Source organism: Salvelinus namaycush, chromosome 37 (assembly GCF_016432855.1).
Source record: "Salvelinus namaycush isolate Seneca chromosome 37, SaNama_1.0, whole genome shotgun sequence".
Classification (NCBI taxonomy): domain Eukaryota; kingdom Metazoa; phylum Chordata; class Actinopteri; order Salmoniformes; family Salmonidae; genus Salvelinus; species Salvelinus namaycush.
In genome coordinates, this window is record NC_052343.1 from 28,609,721 (window position 1) to 28,625,229 (window position 15,509).

At 43.9% G+C, this 15,509-nt stretch overlaps 1 protein-coding gene across 1 annotated transcript; it reads right to left on the bottom strand.

Annotated features, from left to right (window-relative positions):
- Positions 1-138: 138 nt before the first annotated feature.
- On the bottom strand, positions 139-15,482 carry myo1eb (myosin IEb). The gene is made up of 27 exons (XM_038977097.1): positions 15,229-15,482; positions 12,612-12,749; positions 12,172-12,261; positions 11,401-11,495; positions 11,164-11,251; positions 10,968-11,057; positions 10,605-10,736; positions 10,388-10,522; positions 10,177-10,309; positions 9,844-10,040; positions 9,326-9,406; positions 8,546-8,632; positions 8,359-8,445; positions 8,046-8,213; positions 7,731-7,816; positions 7,545-7,626; positions 6,789-6,994; positions 6,416-6,560; positions 6,189-6,303; positions 3,967-4,136; positions 3,593-3,738; positions 3,340-3,486; positions 2,336-2,493; positions 2,149-2,223; positions 1,852-2,062; positions 1,506-1,681; positions 139-1,225 (listed from the first exon to the last, which is right to left on the bottom strand). The coding sequence occupies exons 1-27, from the start codon at positions 15,229-15,231 to the stop codon at positions 1,149-1,151; spliced, it is 3,318 nt and encodes a 1,105-aa protein (XP_038833025.1). The 5' UTR covers positions 15,232-15,482; the 3' UTR covers positions 139-1,148.
- Positions 15,483-15,509: the final 27 nt, after the last annotated feature.

Genomic DNA, 15,509 nt, shown 5'->3' on the forward strand with positions numbered 1-15,509 from the left:
AAATTATCCTGACGCAACTCAATAGTCACTTTGACATCAGTGCCATCCCTTCTAGACATGACCAGTGTCCATATGCTGTAAAAAGAGTGTCATGGTGACCCCCCCCCAAAGAAACAACCCCTCAATATATATGATGGTTTACATTCTTTATTTTTATTTCTTGTTCATGATGACCTTGCACGTCAACTGTTGACAAACAATCAACTGTCTTTTCTTTATTTTTTAACGGACAACTGTAGCCTATCTCTGGGTAATAACATGTACCATGTAGCCTATTATAAAACATGGGAAATGGTAGGCTCTGTTAAAGTCTTATATGGTTCATTGTCATCTTAGGTAGATATTTCACAATTCTATATCAGTGAAGATCGGTAAGGCTGGGTTTACACAGGCAGCCCAATTCTGATTATTTTCCCATTAATTGGTCTTTTGACCAATCAGATCAGCTCTTTTGCCGATAATTGGGTAAAACATCAGATTTGCGCATGCTGTGTAAACTCAGCCTTACAAATCTTCACTGATATAGAATTGTGAAATATCTACCTAAGACGTTGAGAATCACATAAAATACACAACTAATATATATTTTACAATATATATCTTCTCAAAAATGTTTTGTAATTACCCATTCTATCCCAACTCCACCTGAACTGAGATTATTATGGCCATTTGGTCCTATGTATTAAACAAATGTGAAAGAGCAAATAAAACTAAGATTTATTTGAACACTCGAGGTAAATGGCTATAAAAAGATGCCGGATAAAACGTCTATTTGTTCAGTCTTTAAAAAAAAAGCTATCCCATGCTAAAACAATAGATAAAATCCATTGATAAAAGTTAGTAGTATTTGCACTTCAAACCATCTTTGGCAAAAATCATCACATTCCCTTGTCTCTGACTCCAAAGAGAGATGGTATGGAGAAATGCTTTAATTATGCTTTTTTGTTTTGTCTCTGTAGTAATGGACTTGGTATGGTTGTAATTCTACTGTTACCACCTGACTCCTCGCTCTCATTGGACATGTCCCTCATCGCTCCAGTCTAGATCTTCTCTCATTGGACAAGTCCCTCATCGCTCCAATCTAGATCTTATGTCCCTTGATCCAGTCTAGATCTTCTACCTTTAGACAAGTCCCTCATCGCTCCAGCCTAAATCTTCTTTACATAATTCCCAGGAAACATGCCTTCCCTCCCGCGAAGACGACCGTACCACCAGCCTGATGGATCTGGAGGGAGGACAGGTGAGAAAACCGGTCAATCTAGCCATTATAGACTATATAGCCCTTTTCTATCCTCAGAGGGAATTACAGGTGAAGCACAGGAATACTGCATCACAGTTGAAAATGTGGTTATAGTATGCCTTTAATAATGCTACAATACTAGCAGTATATAATATGTATCAGTACTTATAGTGTATGACTAATAGCAGTTTTATACTACTGTAATTAATATACTCAGTTTATATAAATATAACTTCAGAGATGATCTACTGTAAGAGTTTAGTACCTTCAGTGAGGATTTCAATGACATCCTCAGCGTTGAAGCTCAGCTCATCAGTGTCCTGGGCGTCGTAAGCATACAGCGCTCGGCATTCTGGGGAGCGAGGCTTGGGCTTGGGGGCAGGCTTGGGGCGGCCCGCTCCTGGGGAAGGCTTGACCTCCTTCGAGCGTCTACGATGAATACTGAGCGAAATTGGGAGGAAAGAGAGATTTAGAAAAAGTGCCTTTCTTGGTTTACAGTATATAATACCATTTGAGTATTTTTTAAAAAAAACAACAAAACACCAGCAACAACAGGAAGAATATCAATTTTAACAACCTAACAAGTATTCAAACAGGACCTAAGAACTCACCCAGCCACTCCCTGGTCAGGCACGTTCATGAAAGCGGTGTCTGCCTGGCTCTGGTTGTTGGAGCGGTTGTTGGTCTGCCGGGACCTCTGTTGTCGTGGTAGTGTGGGCTGCTCCATACTGGACTGCCGGCGGAGCAGAGAGACCCTAGACGCCCTGGACGAGGGCGGCCCACCCCGCTGACCACCACCCCGGCCTCTGCCCCTGGGGGCGCCTGAGACAGATGAGGGAGATGTTGAGTCAGGTCAAAAGTGAAATGAGTGCCATCATTGGAGAGGCTCAGATATCTAGTTCTCTCACCTTGTGACTGCTGTCCTGAGCCTGGAGTCTGGTTTCCCATGTAGCGACTTTTCCTGTTGTCCCTGCGGGTCGGTCCTGGGGAACACATGACAAAAAGGTGTGATGTGTCTGAAATGCTATGGGACGGTTGCACAGACCCAGATTAAGCCTACTAATAGAAGTCTCCATTCAAAGTGCATGGACTCACTGGAGTTCTTTGGGAGCCCGGGTCCAATGGTGACTATGAGGACCTTGCTGCTGGGCTTCACAACCGCCTCTTCTCCTTGGCCCAGCTGGAACTGGATCTGCCTGGAGCCAGCAGCTGAGAACGGCCCCCAACCTCCCTTCTTCACCTTAAACTCCAGTCTAAACGAGGAACGGAGAGGGGAGAGAGAAGCGCAATGGGTTAAGATATATGGGTTAAGATAGACTCAAAACTGGATAACTTTTGCATTATGTATCTTTGAGATTATTCATGATCGTTGTCGTAAAGCATGACACTGGTATGTTTTAAGGGGAAATCTGCAGTTGCAACATCCATTTTTGGACTTATGAATGATATATACCTATTGATTCTCGAAGAATATAATAATTTAGCTTGGGGGTGTCTCCCGCCAAAATGTTTAAAGGCCCTCCTCTTGGCCGCAGGTTTTGCTGTTTTAAATCAAATTTCCTGCCATTCTACACATTTCAATATGGGGTGGGGCTTATGCCATGTTCTTATGCTATCTGAGTGACTCAAACATTAGAACAAAATCACAGCGGCACCTATGCCATGACACTTTTGGAATTTTAGATTCTCCCTGACTGTCTAGTTTTCATTTTGGTGGTTGTACATGATCTTATAAATATATAGCTCCATCTTTTATATATACTTTATATGTGGTTTTAGTCATTTAAGTTGCTGATAAATACACTGCAGTCAGAACCCAAAATATACGCTTACTTTACTCCAATGTTTGTATACAAAGTAAATGTAAAACTGCATAGCCTCAAAACATGGTTAAAGCTCTCTTTTTGATATCATGGATGATCAGTCCTTGCATCCATATCTGTCTATGAATTTGAGAGTGTTTTTATTTCTCCAGCCCCATCCCTCAGCTTTTTATAGAAACCAGTGTTATGGTTTCAACTGCGGATTGGCCCTTTTAGTTTAACAGTAAGACCCCACTGATTGGTCTAAGGCTAAGCTCAGAGTAAAGACTGACTGACAGGTTGTTGAACTTGAGCGGTAGCTTCCTCTGGGTCTTCTCATCATAACGTTTGTAGAGCAGACTGAGGAACTCCGTCTTGAAGATGCACTGAAGGACGCTGTCGTAATGCTCCTCGTGGATGATGAAGAAGTCATCCTGCAGGGTGCTGAGGGAGGAAAGGTTACACATCTTTTCAATGAAAACCCCATTTCTACTACTGTGCATCATGACCATCAACTGGTATAACACTTCCAGAGTATCTAAACCTGCACCTGAGAGAGACTGACTGAATCTTCTCCACTTCTATCTGTCTCTTCAGAACCTCGTGGATCTGCCCCTTATCTGGTCCCTGCTTCACCTTCTCCCGACCAATCAGATACAGGAACTTATGGGTCAGGATGAGGTCCCGCTTCACAGTCTGCAAGATGGGGAGAGGGATATTATATAACTTGTTGCTATTATAGGCTTACTGACCAGGAACCACAATATATAGGGGGTTCATTGAGCAGACAAGCATTGGCAGTATCCACCAAACCATTGATGGAGTAGAAACACTTTCGTCTATCTAACATGAACAACAATAGCATTATGCGTTCTGTGACCATGTCAATGTTGGTTTGTTACTGTGGTCATACTTGACTCTTACCCTAAACCTGCGGTCATATTTGGCAACCACATCTGCAAAATCGATCTTCTCCCGGCGGCCCACGAACTGCCGGATCTCGGGGTGGTTGTCGGTGCCGATGTAGTCGCCCACAAAGTTCCTGTTGAGGCTGTTCCTCCTCCTCTCCTTCTTATTCAGTAGGATGTCTGAGGCTACAGGACACGACACACTGTGATACAATACTGAACTGACAGGACACGACACAGTGTGATACAGTACTGAACTGACAGGACACAGTGTGATACAGTACTGAACTGACAGGACACGACACAGTGTGATACAGTACTGAACTGACACGACACACTGTGATACAATACTGAACTGACAGGACACGACACAGTGTGATACAGTACTGAACTGACAGGACACAGTGTGATACAGTACTGAACTGACAGGACACGACACACTGTGATACAGTACTGAACTGACACGACACACTGTGATACAGTACTGAACTGACAGGACACGACACACTGTGATACAGTACTGAACTGACAGGACACGACACACTGTGATACAGTACTGAACTGACAGTACTGAACTGACAGGACACGACACACTGTGATACAGTACTGAACTGACAGTACTGAACTGACAGGACACGACACAGTGTGATACAGTACTGAACTGACAGGACACGACACAGTGTGATACAGTACTGAACTGACAGGACACGACACACTGTGATACAGTACTGAACTGACACGACACAGTGATACAGTACTGAACTGACACGACACACTGTGATACAGTACTGAACTGACAGGACACGACACACTGTGATACAGTACTGAACTGACAGGACACGACACAGTGTGATACAGTACTGAACTGACAGGACACAGTGTGATACAATACTGAACTGACAGGACACGACACAGTGTGATACAGTACTGAACTGACAGGACACGACACAGTCTGATACAGTACTGAACTGACAGGACACAGTCTGATACAGTACTGAACTGACAGGACACGACACAGTGTGATACAGTACTGAACTGACAGGACACGACACAGTCTGATACAGTACTGAACTGACAGGACACAGTCTGATACAGTACTGAACTGACAGGACACGACACAGTGTGATACAGTACTGAACTGACAGGACACGACACAGTGTGATACAGTACTGAACTGACAGGACACAGTCTGATACAGTACTGAACTGACAGGACACGACACAGTGTGATACAGTACTGAACTGACAGGACACGACACAGTCTGATACAGTACTGAACTGATAGGACACGACACAGTGTGATACAGTACTGAACTGACAGGACACGACACAGTGTGATACAGTACTGAACTGACAGGACACGACACAGTGTGATACAGTACTGAACTGACAGGACACGACACAGTGTGATACAGTACTGAACTGACAGGACACAGTGTGATACAATACTGAACTGACAGGACACGACACAGTGTGATACAGTACTGAACTGACAGGACACAGTGTGATACAGTACTGAACTGACAGGACACGACACAGTGTGATACAGTACTGAACTGACAGGACACGACACAGTCTGATACAGTACTGAACTGATAGGACACGACACAGTGTGATACAGTACTGAACTGACACGACACACTGTGATACAGTACTGAACTGACAGTACTGAACTGACAGGACACGACACACTGTGATACAGTACTGAACTGACAGGACACAGTGTGATACAATACTGAACTGACAGGACACGACACAGTCTGATACAGTACTGAACTGACAGGACACGACACACTGTGATACAGTACTGAACTGACAGGACACAGTGTGATATAGTACTGAACTGACAGGACACCACACAGTGTGATGCAATACTGAACTGACAGGACACAACACAGTGTGATACAGTACTGAACTGCCAGGGCATGACAGTGTGATGCAATACTGAACTGCCAGGACACGACACAGTGTGATACAGTACTGAACTGATAGGACACGACACAGTGTGATACAGTACTGAACTGACAGGACACAACACAGTCTGATACAGTACTGAACTGATAGGACACGACACAGTGTGATACAGTACTGAACTGACAGGACATGACACAGTCTGATACAGTACATGACACAGTGTGATACAGGGCTTAACATATACAGTAGATATAGTGCACTATTATGCAGTACTGACAGTACATGGCAAAAAGCTCATTCCCACAGAGAAAAACCAATGACTTACCTTCCTCTCTCATCTTGACGTACTTGCGGACGGCGATGTGTTTGCGCCAGGCCTTCTGGATGGCCCGAGCATATCCGTTATATTTCCTTTCCCTCATCTCCTCCAGCAAGAACAACTACAGAAAGATATTTCACAATACTTCTATAAATGATCATCTTTATAGTCAGAAGAACCAGACTGTTATGTGTCAGTATAGAGGTTGTCTAGGTAACGAGAGAAAGACGTACTGATTCTGGGGCCTTGATGAAGATCTTAGTCTTTCCCAGCTGGTACTGGTCCTGGTCCATGTTGACAGAGTGGAGGAGGTGGAGAACCCCCTTCCTCTCCTCCCCTGTCCACCGGGGCCATGTCTCCCTGGTCAGGATGGCGTATCTGTAGGACCACACAAAGCCATTTTACTGGACTGGCAGAATGTCCTCAAGTCCTGCATACATTTTTTAAATAAATGGAAACAAAATATTGGGTGGAATTTATTCCGATCAAGCCAAACGCTGATTAAAACAACATGAACAAATAGATTTGTACTGACGTTTGAAATCTGTGAAGCCAGCATGGAAATCCATCTCTTGGACCCCTGACCCCTGTGACCTTAGGGCTCACCTCTGCAGGAACTTGGCGAAGGCTCGGCGGAAGGCGTACCCAGCGCGGCGCACACGGATGTTCTCCCGCAGGCCCAGGTACTCCACTTGGTGTTTGGCCCGAGTGTCCTCCCAGTCCCGAGGCTTCTTGGTCTCGTTGGGCTTGATACAGCGGATGTAGTGGGGGGTGCACTTCATCAGGGTCTGGACCAGGTTGTTGGCTTGTTTCTGAAGGACATGGAGGTTCAATCACAGCTTGGTAGCACAGACCAGGCGCTCAGAGTAGTAAACAGACTGATGGAAGAAAATACATCCCTGTACAATAACACATTCAGTGACCCGTGGCCTGGATGTTATGGAAGACAGGGGGGGTGGGGGAGTCACTCATCTGAGATTGGACTGGCATGTCTGTTTCCATAGCAACAATACTATTTAGTGGACAGATCTACATCAACATAACTGGTATGGTAGTATCTGTGGGGAAGGAATGGGATGGGTGGGCTAATGAGCAGCAGTGGTTACAGTGTGTGGGTCTTTCCTCACTGCTTATTTGGATAAATCACGATTTCGCAGGTGTTAGCATCTTTCGAATTTTGGAAGGGGACATTCGGCCCGTAGAGAGGGTTCCGCTCCACGTTCCGGTTCCGCACCTCGTTCTAGCATCTCTTCTCTTCACACGTATGGACCCAGAACTTAATCAAGCAGCTGACCAATTACGTGAGACTTTGTTCTGGGTCTACAGAGATTATAGTAGCACACAACCGTGTCAGATCCTTACCTTGATCTTGCTACTGGCGGTGGTAGGACGGCCCTTTTTCTCTGCCTCTAGGTTTTCTGGGAAAAGGGTTTTTATGAAGGCACTGCCCAAACACAGACAGACAGAGAGAGAGAGAGCGGCTGGTCAGTGGCAGACTATGGAATGATCATATAGTATGCCTATTATAACACGTCTCACTACACTTACAATTCACTGCTCTGCATCAGCTCAATGATGTCATTGAAGAGCACATCTCTGTTCCTCTCACAGAAGCCACTGACGTCATAGGACACCTGAGAGAGACAGAGAGAGAGAGGACAAGCTATCAGTCTTTCATTTCAGCATTTTCCCTCTAACACATTCTGATATTTAGGATATGTGGGCTCCATGTATTCCAAACCCCCACCAGGGGGCAATGTACCAAATGAAATCTAAGAGCTGTAATCTTTGGAATGTTGGTTCAGGTTGTAAAGAGGATGCATTCTAAAAGGCCCATAGTGTTGTACTGTATGGTGTCCGTGCCTTGCCAGCGTAGTGGTGCACTATGAAGCCTTTATTCCAGCTGTTGAAGTGCTCATGGGAGCTGATTCCCGCTTGTAGCTTCTGGATCAGGGTCTGGTCTGCGCCCTCCCCCTTAGCATGCATGGTGGCACACACATCGTCCAAGATACTCATGATGCCTGGGGGGTTCTGGGTAATAAGAACAGGGCATATCAAGAACTGTACCACACACACACACACACATCTACTGGTACTGTAACTAGTTCACCTGAATTACAGACAAAATGGCCACCCAACTTCAGCACTACAGCCATGGCCGAATATGATCACTCACCAGTTTTGACTCAATGAGGTCACACACGATTTTGTTGTTAAAGTACTCGATTGGCGTCCACTTGATCCCTTCCTGCACATACTCCTCCTACAAGAAACAACGTCAGTATCTGGGAAAACAGGCCAAAGTAATGTAGACGTATCATAAGACGAAAGAGTGAAACAAGTAATGTAGAGTTATCACTTACCTGCTCAGCTTTTAACGTGAGCTCAATGAAAATCTGCTGCAGTTTCTCATTCACAAAGTTGATGCAGAACTGCTCAAAGCCGTTTTTCTATTAGTGTTAAATAGAGATGTGAAGGAAAATGTTATGCATGTGCTTTTCTAATAACCAATTCACCTGGGTTGATGCAAGTTACTGATTGATCATGCCTGGGAGGAATCCTCACTATCAGTATAAGCAATTTGGCAGTACACCCAGAACCTTGTTTTGAGAAAGGAAAGAAAATCTCCGTTTCAAGGTTTCAGCTTAGAGAGAAGAAGCCTTATGAGGTATTGGTCGGTCACAAGCATGAACCAAAAGTTAATGATGAGTGAATTATAAATAATGAATAAGCTAAATCATGCAAATATAACTTGTCTGTGTAAGCAGTATATAAGAGAACTAACGGGACTGCCACGGCAGAGCTAATACTTGGTGCATTTGTTTGTTGGAACCTCTCCAGCTTGATGATAATAAAGAATAACTCATTTAAGATTGACTTCAGGTCTCCCTGGTGGTCATTTTCACAACAGAGAGCATACGTAGCATTAACCATTTTGTATGAATAAAAAGCAGTAACAATTCAACGTAACTGGAGGTGGCAATTAGGTGTGCAGGACATATGTGTGCAATCTTAAACAAAATGATATGTGGTCTAACAGCCTATAGGTGGAAATATGATGTATGCAGTGACAAAAGAAATGAAGGCTAGTCCAACAGTAGCAGTGGGACAACTCCTGTATGAGGCAGCACAGAAATATCCACCTGGAAGATTTCAAAGCCATAGATGTCCAGCACCCCGATGTTGAATTCCTCATGGTCTTTCTGTATGGCTTTGTTGATAGACTGGGGGAGTGGAGAGAAGAAAGAAATCTATGAAGAAGTCGAATTGCTAGTCTATATTTTCATGATACAGTACTACAATAAAATAAAGTGTCATGGTCGTAGCAACAGTACTGCAGTAAACCTGTGAGACAACAGGACAGAACATGTGTAAGCTGTGCTGCCTCCCTACTGCTCCCATCTCTAGACGTGTTCTGTCTTGTGTGGCTCCCATACCAGCAGTCAAAAGACAAACAACTGGACTAGAATTCAGACAGCAAGTCCAATACATGTTCCGATAAGAGGGATGACTCTTTGTAGTAATTGTGAACATGTTTGGCCATGCTTTGCTGTTAAATGTTCCCTCTGCTATTTAATTAGTCAAAATATAGGTGAGCAAATTGATGAGGATAAAAGGAACCTCACTGACAGGTTCCTTCTAAAATTAAATGGACACTTACATCCACAAGAAAGTCAAACAGGCGTGAGTAGAGGGCTTTGGAGAGGGCGTCCCGTGTGAATGAGGCCTGCTCTGTGTTCAGGGTGACAGCGATGCTCTCCGTCTTGCCTCCCCACTTGCTGTCCATGATCCGGCTGGTCAGCTTGTTTTTCAGACCCTCCTGGGAGATTCCCAACAGGTAGGTCGGGAACGCCAGGACTGCCGGAACATGGAGGAGGGAAAGTGATATAGTACAGCGAGAGAGATCACAAGTGCAAAGAGGGTATAGGATAGGAGTTGGTTTGGGATTGTGTGTGTGTGTGTGTGTGTGTGTGTGTGTGTGTGTGTAACTCACAGTCCTCACTCTCCACCACAGCGTAGTTTCCCTCCTCTCTGAAGGCGATATTACCCAGATGCAGGATGCCTGCTACGATCTGCATCACCATATCCTGATCATCTACAGACAGGCCCACCACTGACATGGCCTCCTAAAACACAGACACACAATGAAGACAAACTGCCTCTCTATACATGTGAAAAGAGAGAGAGAGAGAGAGAGAGCTCACCATGGTGTCAGAGAATTCCTTCTTATCGTTGACATCCTCCACGGTGTAGGTGCCAGACTGGTTCAGGTAGAGGTAGTAGTCAGGTGTGGTGACACCAAGGTTCTCCCTCATCTCTTTAGTGGCGCCCCCCAGGAGCTAAGGGTCAGAGGTCGTTAGGTCAAAGGTTAATTAAGTGATGGAATTCTCTCCATAATTAGTTATTGTTATTCTGTCCCACCTGGTAGTAGATGTGGAAGTTCCTCTCTCCCTGGTTCTGTGACACCACCCTGGACTTCTCCAACAGGAAGTTGGAGATCTTCCCTCCGTCTGGCTCTCCTCCACGGCTGAACTGGATCTCAAAGTACTTCCCCTGTGGTAAAAACAGACACAGTGATTAAGGTTCCTTGTCCAGATAAGGCCTAAACCAGGAATGCAACAACAAAGCTCCACCTAGAAATCCTCCCTATTGCTTTCACCTATCTGGTCCCATCAGCTCTGTCAATGGGAATGAATGGCAGAAGGCCAAAACATTTTGGAATGAAATGCACCCCTAATTCCTTATCCATTCTATCGGTATTCCCAGATTCCTGGTTCTACTCACAAAGCGACTAGAGTTATTGTTGCGCACAGTCTTGGCATTCCCAAAGGCCTCCAGGAGAGGGTTGGATTGGAGGATGATGTCTTTTACGTGCTGTCAAGAAGAAGAATAAAGGAGAACAGATGAACCCACTAATATGTGTCTGAGAAGAAGAAATTAGAGAATGGAAGGGAGAATTAGTCAAATGTATCCCCTATACCTGGACCTTGGGACCTCCGCCCGACACCTTGGAGATGTAACCCATTATGTATTTAGCTGCTACGGTCTTTCCTGCTCCACTCTCCCCACTGCAAAGACAACAGAAAGCTTTGGGAAACAGGGCAACACCCTAACTCATTGTGATGGTATCCCATTGACAGAACGCATGGTTTATGTGACAGTTCAGGTTACAAGAAGTATAAAGTTTGATCTCTAGGAGTGAGATGATTGGTCAGACCTGATGATGACACACTGGTTCTCACAGTCGATCATCATGTTGCGGTACATGTTGTCAGCCAGGGCGTAAATGTGAGGGGGGTTCTCATACTGGGCCTGGAAAAGGAGGAGAAAGCATTATTCCAGTGTCCACAGCAGGTAGCCTAGCGGTTAAGAGCATTGGGCCAATAATCAAAAGGTCGCTGGTTCGAATCCCCATGCCGACTAGCTGAACAATCTGTCGATGTGCCCTTGAGCAAGGCACTTAACACTATTTGTTCCTGTAAGTCACTCTGGATAAGAGCACCTGCTAAATTACTTATTCCAGCTCGGTAAACAGCATTCACAATAGATGAAGCTTCTTACTTACAGGACTTTAGATAAATAGTGATACAAAAAAAAAGGCATTCACAAAAACTTCTGCAGTAGAATACATTCTCACATATTTGTAACAGAAGTGGTTAATCGAGTGTCTACTGGTCCCTCAGACCCGAGTGAAACTAAAGAAATGAAGGAGGTAACAGAAACAGGAAGCCTTGGGGTTATTCATTAACTCTGTGATTATGAGGTGAGGTAAACAATGGACAACTTAATGGCATTGAACAGATCATTTTCATGATAGTGGGAATGTGGGAGGGCATACTTTGCATCACCTATTGATAAGCAGCATTTTATACACTACAGTTTCTCTGTCTAGATCGAGGGATGCAAACAAATCCTGAAACTGGTAGGTAGGTGCAGCCAGCCAGCCAGCAGAAAGCCCAGCGGCTTTAGTAGTGTGTATATTACTCACAGCTCCCTGGTAGAGCTCCACCTCTCTGTCCGTGAAGTAGGGCAGCTGTTTAAAGGGGTTGACAGAGATCAGCACCGACCCTATGTAGGTCTGAGGAAGACACGTTAAGAAAAACTTGAATATCCATCTAGAATACACCACCGCCAGGGAACACAACAACGTTGACGTGTGTAGTTGTAATCACAGTGTTAGTCCCTAACGCTACATGTGGTGTACTGTAAATATGGTGGTTGAGACAAACATATTATCCTTCCATGTTGTTCTACACTTTTTAAAGTATGTTATTAAGCCTAATCTCATTACAGGCTAATGTGGTTGAAGTGATCACACAGGTGTGTAGGTCCATAGGGCGTGTGTGTACATCTACAAAACCTCAGTGTATTTGCCACATATAACAGTGTGTGTCCTGGTTCTACTACTAAGTTGAAGCTGAAGGATACAAAGATGTAGTCGTCCATGTATCTCTTCTTGAGGTTGTCAGTGATGGCATCCTCGTTGATCTTGGAGAGCAGGACCATGTCGTCCACCCCGCTGATCTTAACATTCTGGGTCTGCCAGTGGTAGCGCTCCTTACTCCCCTGAGACAGAGAAACAGAGAGACAGAGAAAGAAAGAGGGAGATAGAAACTTATTGCAACCAGTCTGTGCAAATTCAAATTGGCTCTCTTTCTGTTTCAACTCCTCTCCTCGTCCATTAAGGAACACTCACATGTCCTCATTAACTGACTGAGGAGTGGGAGTTGGAAAGATCAGTGATGGGCTGGTAGCAGGGAAAACTGAATATGCCGGAATCTGACATACCAACTACTTTACACAAGAGGCTGTGAGCTCTTCAAGATCGCATTGTGGAATTCTGTAAATGTACAACGGTTTGTGTGGTGCAAATAGTAATGGCCGCACAGTGTACACCAGTGGTCACCAACTTTGTACACAATAAATTACATAAAAGTAGCAATCAATACACTTTTTAGACTGTGCTTGTTAGACTGTTTCTGCCACAAATAAGCTGAATGTAAGTGTTATGACCATAAAGTAAAGAAACAGTCTTCACGACCATAAAGATGTTCCCACCACAAAAGCCCATAACACATGTATTACACAATTACAGCAGCCTCTATTTCAAAAGAGGATGAGAACTATGTTCATACTCAAACAGCTGAAGAAATGTCTCAACCGTTGACGTGAATGTACGCACTCTAACCAAAATCACCTCCAATATTGCCATATTGACCACAAGTTAGTGAGGTAATAACTGTCATAATATAGCTGTGTGCATGCCAGGATGAATCAGAACAGTATCATTTTATTTATTATTTAAACTTTATTTAACTAGGCAAGTCACTTCATAACAAATTCTTAATTACAATGACGGCCTACCAAGAGACAAACGTTTATGATTGAAATACCCTTGTCAATTCAGTGGTGTAAGTAATTGTCAAACACACATCACATTATACAAAGTGCTGAATGAGAAACTCTGCATATAAAAGAAACAGAAAGGCTAAGCAGCAATATAGTGTGTAGGCTGTGTTGTTTCTTCATTCACTCTGTGATGGTCAGATGGGCAAGAAGAGGCAATGCCACGAGAGAAATACCTTGTGATTTATCAGTCATGAATCACCATGACAGACAGATGGTTTGGGTATTGCAACAGACAGTCCAGTTCTCGTAGAACAGTCATGCGTCTGTGGAATTTTTAACAAGGAACCAAACAGGTCACAGGGTGAATACCAGCAGTGGTTTGTTCTCCTTTTCTCAAACTTGATCAGTACTGATAAAAATGAGATCGGGAGAGGAAGAATATTCTGTCACGTTGTCCTCCTGAATGTGTCCAACCAATACAGAGTCCCGATGTTGAGTCCCAAAGTTATGAGCAGGTATAATTTTGTATGCATGACATCACAGAGGGGTCTGTCCCCCGTGGACCACAAATCTTCCTATCCTGATTTGTCTACATTCCATTTCCCTCCTAGGGCCTGTTCAATGGGGATAACACTGCCCAGACACGTTGTTCCTGGTTGATTCATTTGAATCAGCTTCACATGCACTTTGACAGGGAAACTATTTTGCTAGCTGAGTGCAATAACATTTAGAGGCAAAACATTTACTATAGTAGCATAGCCACGGGAAGTAATTGAGAGTTGGGGGTATTGTTTGTGGAGGTAGACAGGGTGGCAGCAGAGAAAACAATGTTTTGCATGCTCAAATTGATCCACTAATACAGGATTATTAAAGGCCCACTGATCATGACTTGACGGGTGGAAGCAGCACTAAGGTGAAAACCTGTCCACTTTTGTGAGAGAGAAGAAAAAATAAAGAAACCCTTTTTTATTCTGATTTTTCAGTGGGTGCTGCAGCACCCTCAGCACCCCTACTCTCTGTGGCTATGTGTAGTAGACTACAGGTATGCCTAGGCTGTGATTTAGGTGTGCATGCAATGACCCCTGGGAAAAGTGTATGCCCAGGCTAGTCGTGCGTTTCCATCTGTGGGTAGGCCTAAACTTTGTGCCTATTCCAATGTTATTAGATACTATAGCCCGCTTTCCTTGTCACCTTTCCTATAACCTAGCACCACTGATCATGACTTGACAGGTGGAAGCAGCACTACGGTGAAAACCTGTCCATACTTTTCAGTTATTGGAAAGGAGTTCAAGGAGTACTGGGACATTTGAGGCAATAGTCTGCTGATTTTATCAAATGTAGACACTGTCTACCTGTTCACGACAAGGAAGTCTGTGCAACAACAAAAAATGCGCAGACTTACTAATATTTGCATCGTGTGGATCCAACAGTGCCAGTTGTTTAAAGTTAGTGATTTATGAATCAAAGAACGGACAACGGCTTTTCAAGCTCCGGTCAGGCATCCAAGGATATTTGTCTACAATCCTTGTCATCCACCAGGTTTCTGTATCACAAACACTAGGCAATCGGACTTGTTGGCTCAAGGAAATATTCTCGATTCGGGAGAACTTGACGAGTAGGCTAAACATTCGATTAATGATGTTTAAATTAATTTCGGTGTGTATTTGGTGATTGAGAAAAAGTATAGGTTACTTACCATTTTAACTTGATATTACTTCCTGATTGAGAAATCCACCTTACACGGAAAGCTTGAGGAGCTAAGCAAGGAGTGTCACGAGCTCAGGTGAAACTCAAACGTAATATCATACTTATAAATCTAAAGAGGGTTAATTTAATTGTCGGTATTATATGCTGTTTTCTATCAATGTAAAAACTTTCACCCGGTGCTTCAACGTTGATTGAATAGCCTAGCCTGACTTCTTCTAAGGAGGTGTGGTCAGTTTGTAAGTAATTTAAACATTTGCTTAATAGCGGCAA